The 14,641-nt window shown below is 33.9% G+C and overlaps 3 protein-coding genes across 4 annotated transcripts in view; 2 read left to right on the top strand and 1 right to left on the bottom strand.

The window, feature by feature from the left end:
• The first annotated feature begins 197 nt into the window (after positions 1–197).
• On the top strand, positions 198–1,683 carry LOC101506109 (uncharacterized). The gene has a single exon (XM_004503499.4). The coding sequence runs from the start codon at positions 212–214 to the stop codon at positions 1,310–1,312; it is 1,101 nt and encodes a 366-aa protein (XP_004503556.3). The 5' UTR covers positions 198–211; the 3' UTR covers positions 1,313–1,683.
• Positions 1,684–5,264: 3,581 nt separating this feature from the next.
• Positions 5,265–9,863, top strand: LOC101505798 (U-box domain-containing protein 35). 2 transcript variants are annotated; one of them, XM_073370014.1, is made up of 10 exons: positions 5,265–5,509; positions 5,614–5,732; positions 6,111–6,232; positions 6,498–6,718; positions 6,847–6,904; positions 7,107–7,407; positions 7,562–7,663; positions 8,004–8,435; positions 8,676–9,467; positions 9,572–9,863. In XM_073370014.1, the coding sequence occupies exons 1-10, from the start codon at positions 5,332–5,334 to the stop codon at positions 9,635–9,637; spliced, it is 2,391 nt and encodes a 796-aa protein (XP_073226115.1). In that variant the 5' UTR covers positions 5,265–5,331; the 3' UTR covers positions 9,638–9,863. The 2 variants fall into 2 exon arrangements, with proteins under 2 accessions (XP_073226115.1, XP_012572122.3); XM_012716668.3 differs by having other exon boundaries at positions 6,495–6,718.
• A 3,129-nt stretch (positions 9,864–12,992) lies between these two features.
• LOC101505461 (biotin carboxylase 2, chloroplastic) overlaps positions 12,993–14,641 on the bottom strand; it is a 7,949-nt gene continuing 6,300 nt past the window's right edge. Inside the window, exons 14-17 of the mRNA XM_004503498.4 lie at positions 14,150–14,225; positions 13,940–13,986; positions 13,763–13,825; positions 12,993–13,358 (exon numbers count right to left, since the gene is read on the bottom strand). Of these exons, the coding sequence (XP_004503555.1) occupies positions 13,296–13,358; positions 13,763–13,825; positions 13,940–13,986; positions 14,150–14,225 (249 nt within the window). The 3' untranslated portion in view covers positions 12,993–13,295. The remainder of the gene's footprint in view (positions 13,359–13,762; positions 13,826–13,939; positions 13,987–14,149; positions 14,226–14,641) is intronic.

The following is a 14,641-nucleotide window of genomic DNA, read 5'->3' as shown; positions in this document are numbered from 1 at the left end:
CTTCTTTGAATACTAATATCAAATTCTAAAATGATCCGAATTTTTTTGAAAATAATTCAGTCAACTATGGTAAACACTTTAAATAAAAATAAAAATATATCTATTTAGTATTTGCCACTTTAAGCTTGTTTGAGCGGTTCTTTTTGCTCTATACTCTCATTTTTACAGGGAAAATGAAAATAAAAATAAAAATAAAAATAAAACTCCTTTTATGAAAATCTCAAAAGTCAAAACAACCCAAAGCAAGGAGAAGAAGAAGCTGAATCACTTCACTGCTTTTTTTAACCCTTTGTTTCTTTGTGGCAATTTCACAACCACCATAACTTCATCATCTTCAATGGAAGCTCTTACAACACTTCACCATCGTCACCAACCTCTATGTTCCTCTCTCCACCCTTCTCTAACATCATCCACCGTTTCTTCTCTCTTTCTCTCACAACCTTCACCATCATCAACATCACCATCATCTTCTTCCATTAGAGCTTCTTCTTCTTCCTCTTCACCATCATCACCTTCTTCTGAATCTCTTCAAAATCTTCAATACCCGGAACCCAAAACCCCTCAATTCTTCAATCCTCTTCCCAAAGTTTCAAACTTTGACTCTCCTCTTCATGACCCAGAACCCAAATCCTCCAAATTTTTTAACCCTCTTCTCGAAGTTACGAACTTTGAGAATCCTCTTCATGACCCAGAACATAAATCTCATCAATTTCTTAACCCTAGTCGTAAATTTCCCTCTTTTGTTACCCTAACTGTTGCAGCATCAGCGTTTCTCTTTCTGGGTTGTTGTCAAAATAGGTTTAACAAATCAATAACACCACTTTCTTCGGTTGTTTCAATTGAAGAAAAAAAATCGGATGATGAAAACGAAATTGGAGAATTTTTGGTGGAAAGTAAACCAGATCATGTTCATTCTGTTTTGCATTTGAAGCTCAAAGAAAAAATCCGTGTTGTTCACAGTTTCAAGAAGACGAAAACCGATGATGACGAAGCGTGGATAGTGTTGAGAGAACAGGTTTTTAGCTGCAGTGAGAATTTGGAGTTGATTAAGGTTGGATTTGAAGAGATATTGGAGAAAGACATGGATTGTAATAAGGTTCATCATGATCGTGTTCTTGAGTACCTTGAAATGGTTGATGAATGTAATAGCTTGTTGAAGGGTATTAAGGTTGCAATGGATAGATGTGAGAGAGAGGATGCAGATATAAACCGATACCTTAGATTGTTCTGCAAGGTTGTTGATCGTATTAGGGTCATGGAGGGAGACATGGTTGGTGCTTTGAAGTATTTTAAGCAGCTTGAACAAGAGTGATAAGAAATTTGAGAGTCTTCTTTTGATTGACTCATTTTTTATGATCATAAGAATTTTTTTTTTTTGTCTAATCAGTTGTTTACCAAAGAAGATGTATTTGAGGCTTCTTTTCAAGTTTTGATTAAGCTTCAATTGTTACTTTTATTAATTTTATGTGATGTGTTAATTTTGAAATAGTGGTTTATTAAGATGTGAAGCTGTATTGAGAAGGCATTGGAAATGAGCTCATGTAAATAATTAGGTATTGAAGGTTTAATTATTAGTAGCATATAGTATCTTTGTTGTAGTATTGTAGCATTGTATGCACCATTTTATGTTCTTTGAGCTTCCTTACTGGTATGAGATGTTAATTTATGGATAATTTTTCGTCATTTTAAGCTTTCGCAAAGTAGTTCAATTTTTTTTTTATCATCATTTGTTTTTATAGAAGCTTATGCAATCAGTTTGGACGTTTGGTTTTACGCATTGTGAAATATTGGAATTCTGTTTATGATTTTGAGAAGTGTGGGAAGCAGATTATTCTTTGCAGTTTGGTTAGGAATGCTTTGAATTGGTTGCTGCCAGAAACTTAAGTTTTTGCATGACCAATTGATGAATGAATTGCACAAGATTCTGATGACAGAAATGTTGGAAATTTCTGCAATAGTCACTGAAGCAAAAAAGCTTGGCACTTTTCTAGTTTAGATAACAATAATCGGGAACCCCGAAGTTAGGAAATCTCGAGCCAGAATCAACTTCAACGAAGGGAAATGCGCCTTTAAGGTGAGGATGACATGAACCTTACGAGCTACATTCTTTTTAACTTCATTTAGCATTGCAGCATTTTGAATTTGTACATACAATTCGGTGTCTAATGATTCATACCTAGTTATACATTGAAATGTTGTTTGAATGATTTTTAGGGTACGTTATTCGTTTACCAGTTGGCCATGTTTCTTTCACTGCATTTTCGACATGTACAGATCTGATGAAGTTTAAAATTCTCCAGTTGCAGTTGGAGATATAATAGAAATTCATTCATGTGTCTTCACTTATAGGTATTTCATGGCTCAAGCCATTATTATTATTTTTCCGATAGGCAAATGTTACTGGTTAGTTTGTTAGTGAGAAGTGGACTTTGTTAGCAGCATAGATAGAAACCTGAACCTCCTTCTTAAAACTCTTTCAGTGTCACAACCCATACCACTGAGTTACATGTTCAGGATGACTCGAGCTATTATTGGCATATCAATGTGGCTTTTGCCACAACAGGACATAATCTATTTAACTTGTTTCTTTAGCTGAGTAAGGTTTAAAAGGTATGGTATGTGTTTATACATATATGTTTCATGCAAACCCCAAATCTGTTCTTTAGATTGAACATTGGACTGTATTGGCCTGCAGACTCGACTTGCAGTCACGTAAGACCACACCGACCGAGCTTGATTGTCAGCACGGTGATTCGAAATCATTCCCTCACTCTGTTAACACTACTCAAATCTATGCCCAAAACTTATAAAGCTTCTTCATGATCTTTTTTGTTATCCCAAATCTCAGGAGAATCCCATGTTCTTTATAACAGTCAGCAAGGGTTGAGAACTCCTTAAACAGACCTAGTGGCTCAAACCCATTGAGCCTTTTCTGTGGGGCAATGATGCTTAATAATAGAAAGTTGAAAAGCAGATTATCAACAAGGCTAAAGTTGAGGATATGAATTGGTTTAATTGAACATGAGAAGAATCCACATTGCATTATTATTACTACACTCAATCATGCTATTTATCTACAAACTGTTGATTGATCGAGCAGAGTTGCATTAGGACGTGAGAATGATAAAGATAAAGCAGATGCACAAGCATAAAAATGTTTTTTTTACTTCAAGTTATTATGTTATCCAATGTAGTGGGAGCCAAATGAAAAGAGTTTAAATAAAGTTATGTTATCTTTCTATTTAAATAAAGTTATGTTATCTTTCTATTTAGTTAAATAAAGAGTTTAAAAGAGAATGATATTGATTAAGATTATATAGTTCCTTACTTCAGGCTCTTATCTTTTCAGATAAAAATTAGAATTTAATTCAAATACATTATTAGTCTAAAGAGTTTTTAAACCGATGTTAGATAATTACTATTAAAATTACTTATATAATTATTTATCATGTCTTTTACACTGTCGTCGTGTGAAAATTAAACTCTTAAAATTAACTAACTAGATGGCATATCAAAACTACATGTTTTAGTTGTTGGGGCATGTACTAAATAAGTGTGCAATTTATTCAAATATTGAGTCTAATATTAATGATCATTAAATATGATTAAGGAGTCATAAGATGGTTTGAAGGATTTGAACTGACAAAAAAGTTATGAGATAAACTTTTTTTTCTAACAAATTTATCAACTTATTATTGACATTAGTTATATAAAAAAAAAAAAACAAATAAATATGGTCATAAATTAATAAATCATAGTTTTAATAGAAATTTATATCGGCCAGACTCGAATGAGTCTTGGATCGCTTAGATAGGGTTCCAAATAAAACAAAAACTAAAAAATGCAATAGAAAAAGAAACTAGTATTATACCTCGTCTCTAGATACAGGACTCCGTTGGCCAAATTAAGAAACTGAACAATAGTATTAAATTTATTGAGAATTTATATTGTTTTTATTTGTTTATCTTCCGAGAGATAATTAATTAACGTTTATATAATTTTATTTATTATTAATTATAAAAAAAGATGTAATTTAATTAGGGGTGTATTTAATACATTTAAAAATTCAAATATGTTGTTATAAAAAAGGACAACAAAAATTATTAAGAGAGCCTTATATTTGACAAAAATGTACCTTTAGTCATTTAAGTTTAACTCAATTTTTATTTAGATTTTTTTAATTTATTTTTCTCCGATTCTATCTTTTAAGTTATATTAAATTACCGATGTAGTCATTTAATATTCTATTTTTAAATTATTGTCATAAAATATTAAGATTTAATTGAAACATTGCAACAAGTTGAGTCTCCAAACTGCTTTGCATGTGAAAGAAGTTAAATACATTGATCATGTGAATTAAACACTTATTACTTTATTTTTAAGGTTATACATGTGTTTACATTGTTATAGAGAAAATAAAAATATATAGACTATTTATTAGATTTGATGAATGTTTTTAAAGGATTAGTATGCGAGATAATTGTTACAACATTTGATAGAGTTTAACGTGATTTTCAATTGAATTAATTATTGTCGAAATTGAGATAAAAGACTAATTGTACAAACAATAAGTAACTTAAAGGACCAAATCAAGATAAAATAAATTTAAAAGATCTAAGTAAAAATTGAAATAAACTCAAAAGAAAATAAATATATTTTTACCTTTATATGTCGGACGGTGGTAGTAGTAAACTAGCTATATTCGAACATATTTTTCTGCCAGAAATTAATAATATTATGCATACAGTTGTAAATATGAAATGTCATGCATAGGAAAAAAAAGAAAGTTATATGTAGTTTTGTAACAAGGATAAATCTGGTATTTTATATAATTCAATGAAAATTAAAATTGGTAAAAGAAATATTAAAATCTAATTTAAAATTTCGAAGTAGGCTTGAAGATGTTTCACTAAAAAAAGGATGATGATATTGGAGAAGAAACAACACAAAATAAGTATAGTATATATTTTGCTTATATATAATTATGGCAGCTGTTTGTATTAACCTAACCATCCTAAATTACAACAACATATGTCATTAAAAATGTAGTACGCGTAATTGTTCACTAAAATTAGAAGCTATTAACAAAGTGCTAACTTGGAGTTACCAAAATACAACTTAAAATAGTCACCAACGTGTATTTGTTATTTCCAACACTTACATATATCAATTATTTTATCATATATGCTCTGTCTCTGCCTATCAAAATTCAATAAATAAATAAAAAATTAAAGTTGATTTCACAAACACAAAGTCATTCATTGAATTGAAGGTAAACTAACAACAACAATAATAATAATAATATCAGAAGGTTGAAAATTAATAAACATAATGTCGAGGTCTATTCAAGATAAGAAGCTAGGTGCAGGACGTGTTGTGGCAGTGGCAATTGAGAACAACAAAACAAGCCAATATGCAGCTAAATGGGCTGTTGATAATCTTCTTCCTAAAGATCAACATCTTTTATTAGTTCATGTTAGACAAAGAGCTTCTTCAATTCCTACAACAAGTAACTCATTTTTTTCATTCAATCATATCTTTAAGAATGTGTACTTTGTAATAATAGTAATAAACCATGCATACGTTATTGAGTTGAATGATTTATGAATGCAGCTGGAAATCATGTTTCTGTGGATGGCAATGATGATGTTGCTAGAGCATACATGCAACAAATGGACAATGAATCCAAGGAGCTTTTCGCTTCGTTTCGCGTCTTCTGCAATAGAAAAAATGTAAGTTATAACACATTATTTCATTCTCTCTTTTCAGATTAAAAAATAAATGATTTTGATATGAGAGATTATTTTTTAGAGTTTTTCTAAAAAAAACAGAAACCATTGTTACTGTTTATTATAATCAAAAATCATTTTTTTTTTAAATATCAATTGTAAAATTTTCAAGAGAAACCGCACAAAACACCTGCAATTTTTTGTTTCTTCATATTCTATTTTTTTTTTAAATCTATAACAACCGGTTAAAAAAACCCCCTAATAGTGATACTTTTTTTATTTTAAAAATGAACCGTAACAAACCTATCCTAAATTTACACCATTAAAAGAGCATGTATCTAATTAAGTGCCCCACAATTTTTTTTGATGTATTTATAACAGATACTATGCAAAGAAGTCTTGTTGGAAGACTTGGATGTATCTAAGGCCATTATAGAAGGTATTGCAACATATTCCATTGAGCTTCTAGTACTTGGTGCAGCATCAAGGAGTGGTCTTGTAAGGTAATTTTTTATTCCACCAAATACTAGTCCAAGCAACTATGCTATATGTAACACTAAATCAGATCTGAACATAATCAAATATGTTTGTGCTGGACATTTGACACGTTTTGATAAGAAGTGTTAGTGCTACGGATACTATATTTTTTATCTTTACAAGAAAACATTTACCTGAGTAAAAAAACATGAAAAAATCTTGAACCATGTTTTTATTGTGGGAGAACATAACATAATCCAAGTTTTGATGATTTCTTATTCATGACAGAAGATTTAGGACAACTGATGTTCCTAACCTTGTGTCTAAAGGAGCACCTCCATTCTGCACTGTCTACATTATTTCCAAAGGAAAAATTTCATCTGTGAAAACTGCTACTACTCCATTAGCATCTAAAGCTATACCGCGTAACAATGGATTGCAGCAACAACAAATACTAAAAAATCCTGAACGAATGGATGCACAACAACTATTGCGAAACCATCCACCGCGACGTATGATAATTTCTCTTTTAATATTTTTTCCTATGAAATTCATCTAATTTGAGTTATTTCATTTTTGGCATTTTGTAATGTTGCTCATAAAACAGTATTTATTTGTGTATGTATCTATTACATTACAGCATCAACAGAGAAGCCAGCATACCTTGCACGCCATCAAATCGAAGAAGATGAAATCAAGTAAGCATCTTATGAATCCTCAGTTGGAATTATATAAACAGTTTTGTCAATCGCATATCATGGAAAACAACGGTTTATTTAAATTATATTACGCTACAATGCTATAGCACTGTTATAGCCCTCTATATAAAGCATGCGAATGCAAATTACGAAAGTGGTTAATGAGAAGACTAATTTGATATGATATTTATTCTATGAACAGATCACCATTCACAAGAGGTGCAAGACCAATTCATAGATCATATGAGTCCACAATCCCTGACTCTGATATCTCATTTGTGAGCAGTGGAAGGCCAAGTGTTGATAGGATGTTCCCTTCATTGTATGAAGAAATGGACTCACAAACCGGAATGACCCCTCGGCTTTCGATAGGCTCGGATTTCGATCTCAGAAGCTTCGGTTCGTCTTTCTCAGGTGCCAAGTCAATTGATCAAAATGACTATTCATTCAGCTCACAAGACAGTGGGATGTCCATGTCATCACAACCAAGGATATCAAACTCGGTAAGCTTAGTCTAACGTGACTGATGCAGCTTCAATCTATTATGGTCGTTGAAACATCAAAAACCTTGACCTATTTTAAAAGTCATGTGTAGTAGTACTTTTGTATTGTGTTCCTAGGAGGACAGTTTCTAATAAATGTGTTTTGAAATTATAGGATGAAGTGGAAGCTGAAATGAGGAGATTGAGGTTAGAATTGAAGCAAACAATGGAAATGTACAGTACAGCTTGCAAGGAAGCATTGACAGCTAAACAAAAGGTGCTTTTGCAGATTTTAATTTAGTCCAAACATATAACAAGTTCTAAAAATATTACTGTCATGCCATAAACAAGGTAAAATGCAGTGTTGTCAATTGCAAATGGCATGAAATAGTGATTTGTTCCAATTCTGCTATGCAACAGTGCTATAGTCACAATTTTACAATATTTTATTCCTAAATAGCATATCGTGAAACAATAATGATTTGTTCGAATTTTTCTATACTATAGTGCTATAACTTCTTTTTAGCAACACTGGTAAAATGCCATCTACAAGAAGCACAACTAATTAACTAAAAATAAGGATTGTCATCACTAAACAAAACACTATTCTCCTGCAGGCACTCGAACTTCAGCGTTGGAAATTGGATGAACAAAGAAAAATAGAAGATGCGCGATTGTCTGAAGAAACAGCGTTGGCAATAGCTGAGAAAGAGAGAGCAAAATGTAAAGTTGCTCTGGAGGCAGCAGAAGCATCTAGAAAAATTGCAGAGTTGGAAGCACAGAAAAGAGTGAGTGCAGAAATGAAATCTCACACAGAATCTGAGTATAAGAAGAGGTCAGGAGGAGATGGTATGTTACATGGTCCTGCAAGGTACAGAAGATACACTATTGAGGAAATAGAAGAAGCAACAAAGTACTTTTCTAATTCACTGAAGATTGGAGAAGGAGGTTATGGACCTGTCTACAGAGCTGAACTAGATCACACTGCAGTTGCAATAAAAGTGTTAAAACCAGATGCAGCTCAAGGACGCTCGCAGTTTCAACAAGAGGTATGAAAAATCTATAACTATATATAAAGGGGATACCAAGTTTTGGTGTGACATTTTTCTTGCAAAATTTGTTTATATTAGAATTTAGTCTCTGTAATATGTAGAATACATAATCATATATAATATAACTGCTAAAAGTAAATCACCAACATCATTTGAGTCTTGATGTAACTAAAGGAATGAACTGAAGTTAAAGATTATTGAAACAATCAATTAAGCTTTGACATTTGATTCATGCAGGTTGAAGTGCTGAGTAGCATAAGGCATCCAAACATGGTTCTCCTCTTAGGAGCATGTCCAGAGTATGGTTGCCTAGTGTATGAGCACATGGCTAGTGGAAGCTTAGATGATTGCCTCTTCAGGAGAAACAACAGTAAACTACCAGTTCTTCCGTGGCAGCTAAGATTCCGAATTGCAGCGGAGATTGCCACCGGACTCCTTTTCCTTCACCAGACAAAACCAGAACCGTTGGTGCACCGTGACTTAAAACCTGGAAACATTTTGCTCGACAGGAACTTCGTCAGCAAGATCAGTGATGTTGGGTTGGCAAGGCTAGTCCCTCCTTCGGTTGCAGACACTGTCACACAGTATCGTATGACAGCAACTGCTGGAACTTTCTGTTACATTGATCCTGAATACCAGCAAACGGGCATGCTCGGAACAAAGTCTGATGTTTACTCACTTGGGATCATGCTTCTACAGATGATAACAGCAAAGCCACCAATGGGATTGAGTCATCATGTTGCAAGATCTATTGAGAGAGGAACTTTTGCTGATATGCTTGATCCTGCTGTTGAGGACTGGCCAATGGAACAAGCTATGCATTTTGCCAAGCTTGCTCTTCAGTGTGCTGAAATGAGAAGAAAAGATAGACCTGATCTGGGCAAAGTTATTTTGCCTGAACTCAACAAACTCAGAGATTTTGCTGATGAAAATATGCCTATGATGATGATGATGTATGGTGGTGCTGCAGGATTCACACCAAGAAGTAACAACAATTATTCGCGCTCTACGTTTTTGCAATCAATTCAAGTGAGTCATAGTCATATTCAGTAATTCATTCACACTCATCATAAAACATGTTTTGTTCTGTTTATATTATATGTATAATCACATAATCGATGTGTTTTTTGTAGGACACAATGAGTGAATCACCGTCAATGTCTGGAATGTCAGGATATGAAAGCCGTTCAAGCTCATAATCAGTGGGAAAAATGTAAATTCTTCTATTTTTTCCTGTCAACACTGTGATGCATAAAATGTGTTTCAAGATGCAGCAGCACCAAAGCTGCATAATGACGTAACATTGCAACAGGCATCCACATCAAAGTCAAGTTTTAGGTTAATTTGCAATTGACATTACTACAGGCACGAATGTAATTGTAACTATAACTGTAACTGTTCAATTGTATTTATCAATTTTTGTCATTCACGACTGGGTACTAGTTGCTTAAAACTTCATTAAAACATGAAACTAACTCATCTTCCTGCACATGCTAATGGTCAATCTTTCGGACAGAACTTGCTATTTTTAAGCAGAATGAACAAATAAATGAAAATGACAAAAATAATTGACATACGTTAAAATGTCAAAATTAGCATCAAGTGTGCTTGAATTAAAATTGTTTGAATATCTTCCGATTTAACATGTGGACACGATATCCTTGTAAATTAATCTTCCCTTAATTTTCATTCCCTAAAATATTTTATCATCTCAATTGCTTACGACACTCAAAGAGAATATGGGTACATATAATATCCCACTTTAGGTTGAAAACAAGTAATAAATATGAAATGTATTAAAACAGTCTTAAAAAAACAGAAAACGCAAAGAAAAAATCAACAAAGCTGATTCCCCGACGCCCTTATCGAACGCGTGCGAATTCCAAGATCATGGATGAACTCGAGCAAAACCAAGAGGTGATAAGAGCGGATGTCAACCAACTGAAAGAAAAAGTTGATCGAATTCTGGAAGCTATACAGGCTTTGGCAAGGAAGGAGAATACAGATGGGGATCCTCCGATTGTAAATGAAGAACACCAAACTACTCCTTCTCACCCACCAGGTTTTACCCCGACTAACCAACAATTCCGCACAGCAGCTATGCAATTTCCTATATATGGTCTCCCGCCTGGTTATACTCCGCCTGTAGTCATCAACCCCATAGAAAATAACCAAAACCACTCAGCTGTTAATCCCCAAAACTTAAACCAATCACAAATCCCACCTCATTTGGGCTATGTGCCACCCCAAAACACTATACCCACAGAAAATATTCCATATAGTGTACCTCAAGTGCCCCATTTTGATGCTAACGGGAATTGGCATCAACCTCACATTGGGGATGATACACAATCAAAGGAAAAATTCCATGTCTTGGAAGAGCGAATAAAAGCAATTGAGGGGTATAATGTTTATGGCCTAGAAGCTTTCGATATGTGTCTGGTTCCTGATGTGACTATCCCTCCCAAATTCAAGGTTCCTGACTTTGAAAAATACAAGGGCAACACATGTCCTAAAAATCATCTAACTATGTATTGCAGAAAAATGGCTTCTCATGCTCATAACGACAAGCTGCTCATTCACTTTTTCCAAGACAGTTTGAGTGGGGCATCGTTAAGCTGGTATATGCATCTCGAGCGAAATCGAATTCGTTCATGGAAAGACTTGGCCGATGCCTTTTTGAAACAATACAGGTACAACATTGACATGGCCCCTGATAGGATGCAACTGCAAAATTCATCGAAAAAAGATAATGAATCTCTCAAAGAGTATGCACAACGGTGGAGGGAAATGGCATCACAAGTGGAACCTCCCTTATCTGAAAGAGAAATGGTTGGTATGTTTATGGATACTCTCCAGTCACCTTTTTATGATAAGATGATTGGGAGTATATCATCAAACTTTTCTGATCTGGTCATGATAGGAGAAAGGATAGAAAGTGGGATGAGGAGTGGAAAGATCGTATGTGCAGCAACCGGCATAAAAAGACCCCAAACGACATTCACAAAAAAGAAAGAAGGGGACGCTAATGCTGTAATGGTAAACCCCAGAGTCTCCTATTTTCCACCCATCAATTCTTATCGACCCCCAAACTTCCAGCCCCAAATATCACAAACTCCTTACATTCCTTATCCATATGTGGCTGCAACCACACAAGCTTCATACCCTCAATATCACCCTTCAAGACCACCTTTTTATCAACCACCACCTACCCCATTTTCCCAACAAAGTCAATGGAACCAAAATCCAATCTCAAATCACTACAGACCACCTGTCAATCAAAAAAAGACCACCCGTTTTGACCCAATTCCTGTCACGTACAGTCAGTTGTTGCCTCACTTACTCCAAAATTCAATGGTAGTCCCGAGGCCAATGAAACCTCTAGAACCACCATTTCCGAAATGGTATAATCCAAACGCCAAATGTGAATACCATGCTGGAGCCGTGGGGCATTCCGTCGAAGATTGTCAAGCCTTAAAAACTAAAGTGCAAGAATTGATCAATGCAAAATGGCTTACCTTCAAGGAAGATGGTCCCAACGTGGGGAATAATCCTTTGCCGGGTCACGGAGATACCGCTGTCAATCTCATTGAAGAAGAGATGGACCAGTACACAAAAGATGATTATGTATCGACCATAGAGCCATGCATGGAAAAAAATAGATCTTTTCCAAGACCATTGGAAATCCTCTATAGAAAAGAGAATCCTAAGCCAATTCATAGTGGGAAAAATGCAATAATTGTTCAAGCACCAACCTCTTTTCCTTATGAAAATAACAAAGCGGTTCCATGGAGTTGGAATGTCAGGATATGAAAGCCGTTCAAGCTCATAATCAGTGGGAAAAATGTAAATTCTTCTATTTTTTCCTGTCAACACTGTGATGCATAAAATGTGTTTCAAGATGCAGCAGCACCAAAGCTGCATAATGACGTAACATTGCAACAGGCATCCACATCAAAGTCAAGTTTTAGGTTAATTTGCAATTGACATTACTACAGGCACGAATGTAATTGTAACTATAACTGTAACTGTTCAATTGTATTTATCAATTTTTGTCATTCACGACTGGGTACTAGTTGCTTAAAACTTCATTAAAACATGAAACTAACTCATCTTCCTGCACATGCTAATGGTCAATCTTTCGGACAGAACTTGCTATTTTTAAGCAGAATGAACAAATAAATGAAAATGACAAAAATAATTGACATACGTTAAAATGTCAAAAGTAGCATCAAGTGTGCTTGAATTAAAATTGTTTGAATATCTTCCGATTTAACATGTGGACACTATATCCTTGTAAATTAATCTTCCCTTAATTTTCATTCCCTAAAATATTTTATCATCTCAATTGCTTACGACACTCAAAGAGAATATGGGTACATATAATATCCCACTTTAGGTTGAAAACAAGTAATAAATATGAAATGTATTAAAACAGTCTTAAAAAAGTACAGAAGACATACGGAAACAGAAAAATCGTTAAAACTATTTAAAAATTGTACACAAAAAAACTAGATTTAAAACTAATAGAAGCGTGTCTCAAACCCAACTTGCTACGATAAGGTCTAGTTTATTACTCTATCTAAAATTGTGTTCTTATTACAAGAATTACAAACATGAAATGAGACAGATCCTCTAAAATAATAACCATTGTAAAATCCCATAACCTTGCACTAATATTTGGGACAATAAACAAACATAAAATTAATTAATTCATTTAACAATATAATTATTGAACAGAGAATTGTGGGACACCAATCATCAAAATTTCATTAGAACTTTCACAAGCATGCACCGACCACGTTGATTACAACAAAGCAAATTCTTCATATGGGTGGCATCACATAGTCATGTCCATCAGGCTGTCGAGCCAGTTAGTTTTGTCACCTTGTTAACTAATACCATCTTCTGCTGCGGGGGCTGCATTTGAAGAGGACAACAAATAATTAACTAAATCAAACAAAATATAAAGAAAAGTGCTAGCAATACTCGCTCTACTATTCTCTTTTCAACACTCCCCTTTTCATTTGGTGAAATTCACGTGTCTATTCACTTTATGTGAGATCTTTTTCTAAAATAGTGGGACCCCAATTTATTCTAATAAGATAGAGAAGTGAAAAGAGTGAGTGTTACTATCACTCCTCAATACACAACTAAGAACCATGATAGTATTGAAAGATGCCAGTTTATGGTTTAAAAGGCATGTTCGTGTGAACATTCCTATCAAAACTTTTATGAAGTAGCTCCAACAGGGAGATATAATTTTTAAATCCATGGCTAGGGGACATAAATGTTACTAACACTATATTAAGAACTTCTCTTACCACAGCCAACTCTTCCTCATGCTTTGGAATGAAAGCAGTATCAACCTTGCCATTTTTGAAATCCTGTAATACAATGAGGATATTGCATACATTAGTTGATTTACTTCTGAGTTCTGGTTGACACAAGATACTGTTAAAGGATACAAGTCATCAAAAATACATAATAGGTACACCTACCTCTATGTCAAGGATAAGTTTATGATAATCAATTGTTGTTGGAACTCCTGCAACAAAATTGTAAGTGTTAAAAATATCAAAGTGTATGAACAAGGTGCAAAGGAAAATATTTACTTTCTATCAGTTTCCTTGCTTCAGGCATGCGACTGACTTGCACCAAATTGAGATATCTAAGGGATTATCACAATTACAAAAATCAGATTGCTTTACCTGTGATAATAGTGTCATCGAGTGCCCTTTTCATGCGTTCAATTGCTTTTTCCCTAGTCGGAGCCCATACAATCAGCTGCAAATGTTCACAAATTCAAGACATGAGGAAAAGTTTCAGATAAAAAAGAGCATTTCAAAGGTGGTTTAGTTTATTGTATCCAAGTCCTTTTCACCACATCATATCTTGGGAAACAGAAGTATAAATTAGATATTGTTTTTAAATATAAAGTGAAGTCACGTGAAATATATTAGATCCTATTTATCAAATATTTTGAACACTTTTGTTGGTTACATACATCATGTATACTATCTTGCGTGAACTTAATTTACTACGTACGTGAACTTAATTTTACGTGAACTAAGTTCATGTAAGTAACCTATTTGAGTGTAACTGGAAAAACAGGGGTGTGACTAGCAAAAGTGTATTTTGAATTGATCCCCTCAACTTTTTCTCTTTTCTTTCATTCATTATTTTGACTTGACTTGTGTAGG

Source organism: Cicer arietinum, chromosome 6, assembly GCF_000331145.2.
Source record: "Cicer arietinum cultivar CDC Frontier isolate Library 1 chromosome 6, Cicar.CDCFrontier_v2.0, whole genome shotgun sequence".
Lineage (NCBI taxonomy): Eukaryota > Viridiplantae > Streptophyta > Magnoliopsida > Fabales > Fabaceae > Cicer > Cicer arietinum.
Note: the sequence above shows the minus strand (reverse complement) of the source record. Positions and strands in the feature narration are given on the sequence as shown.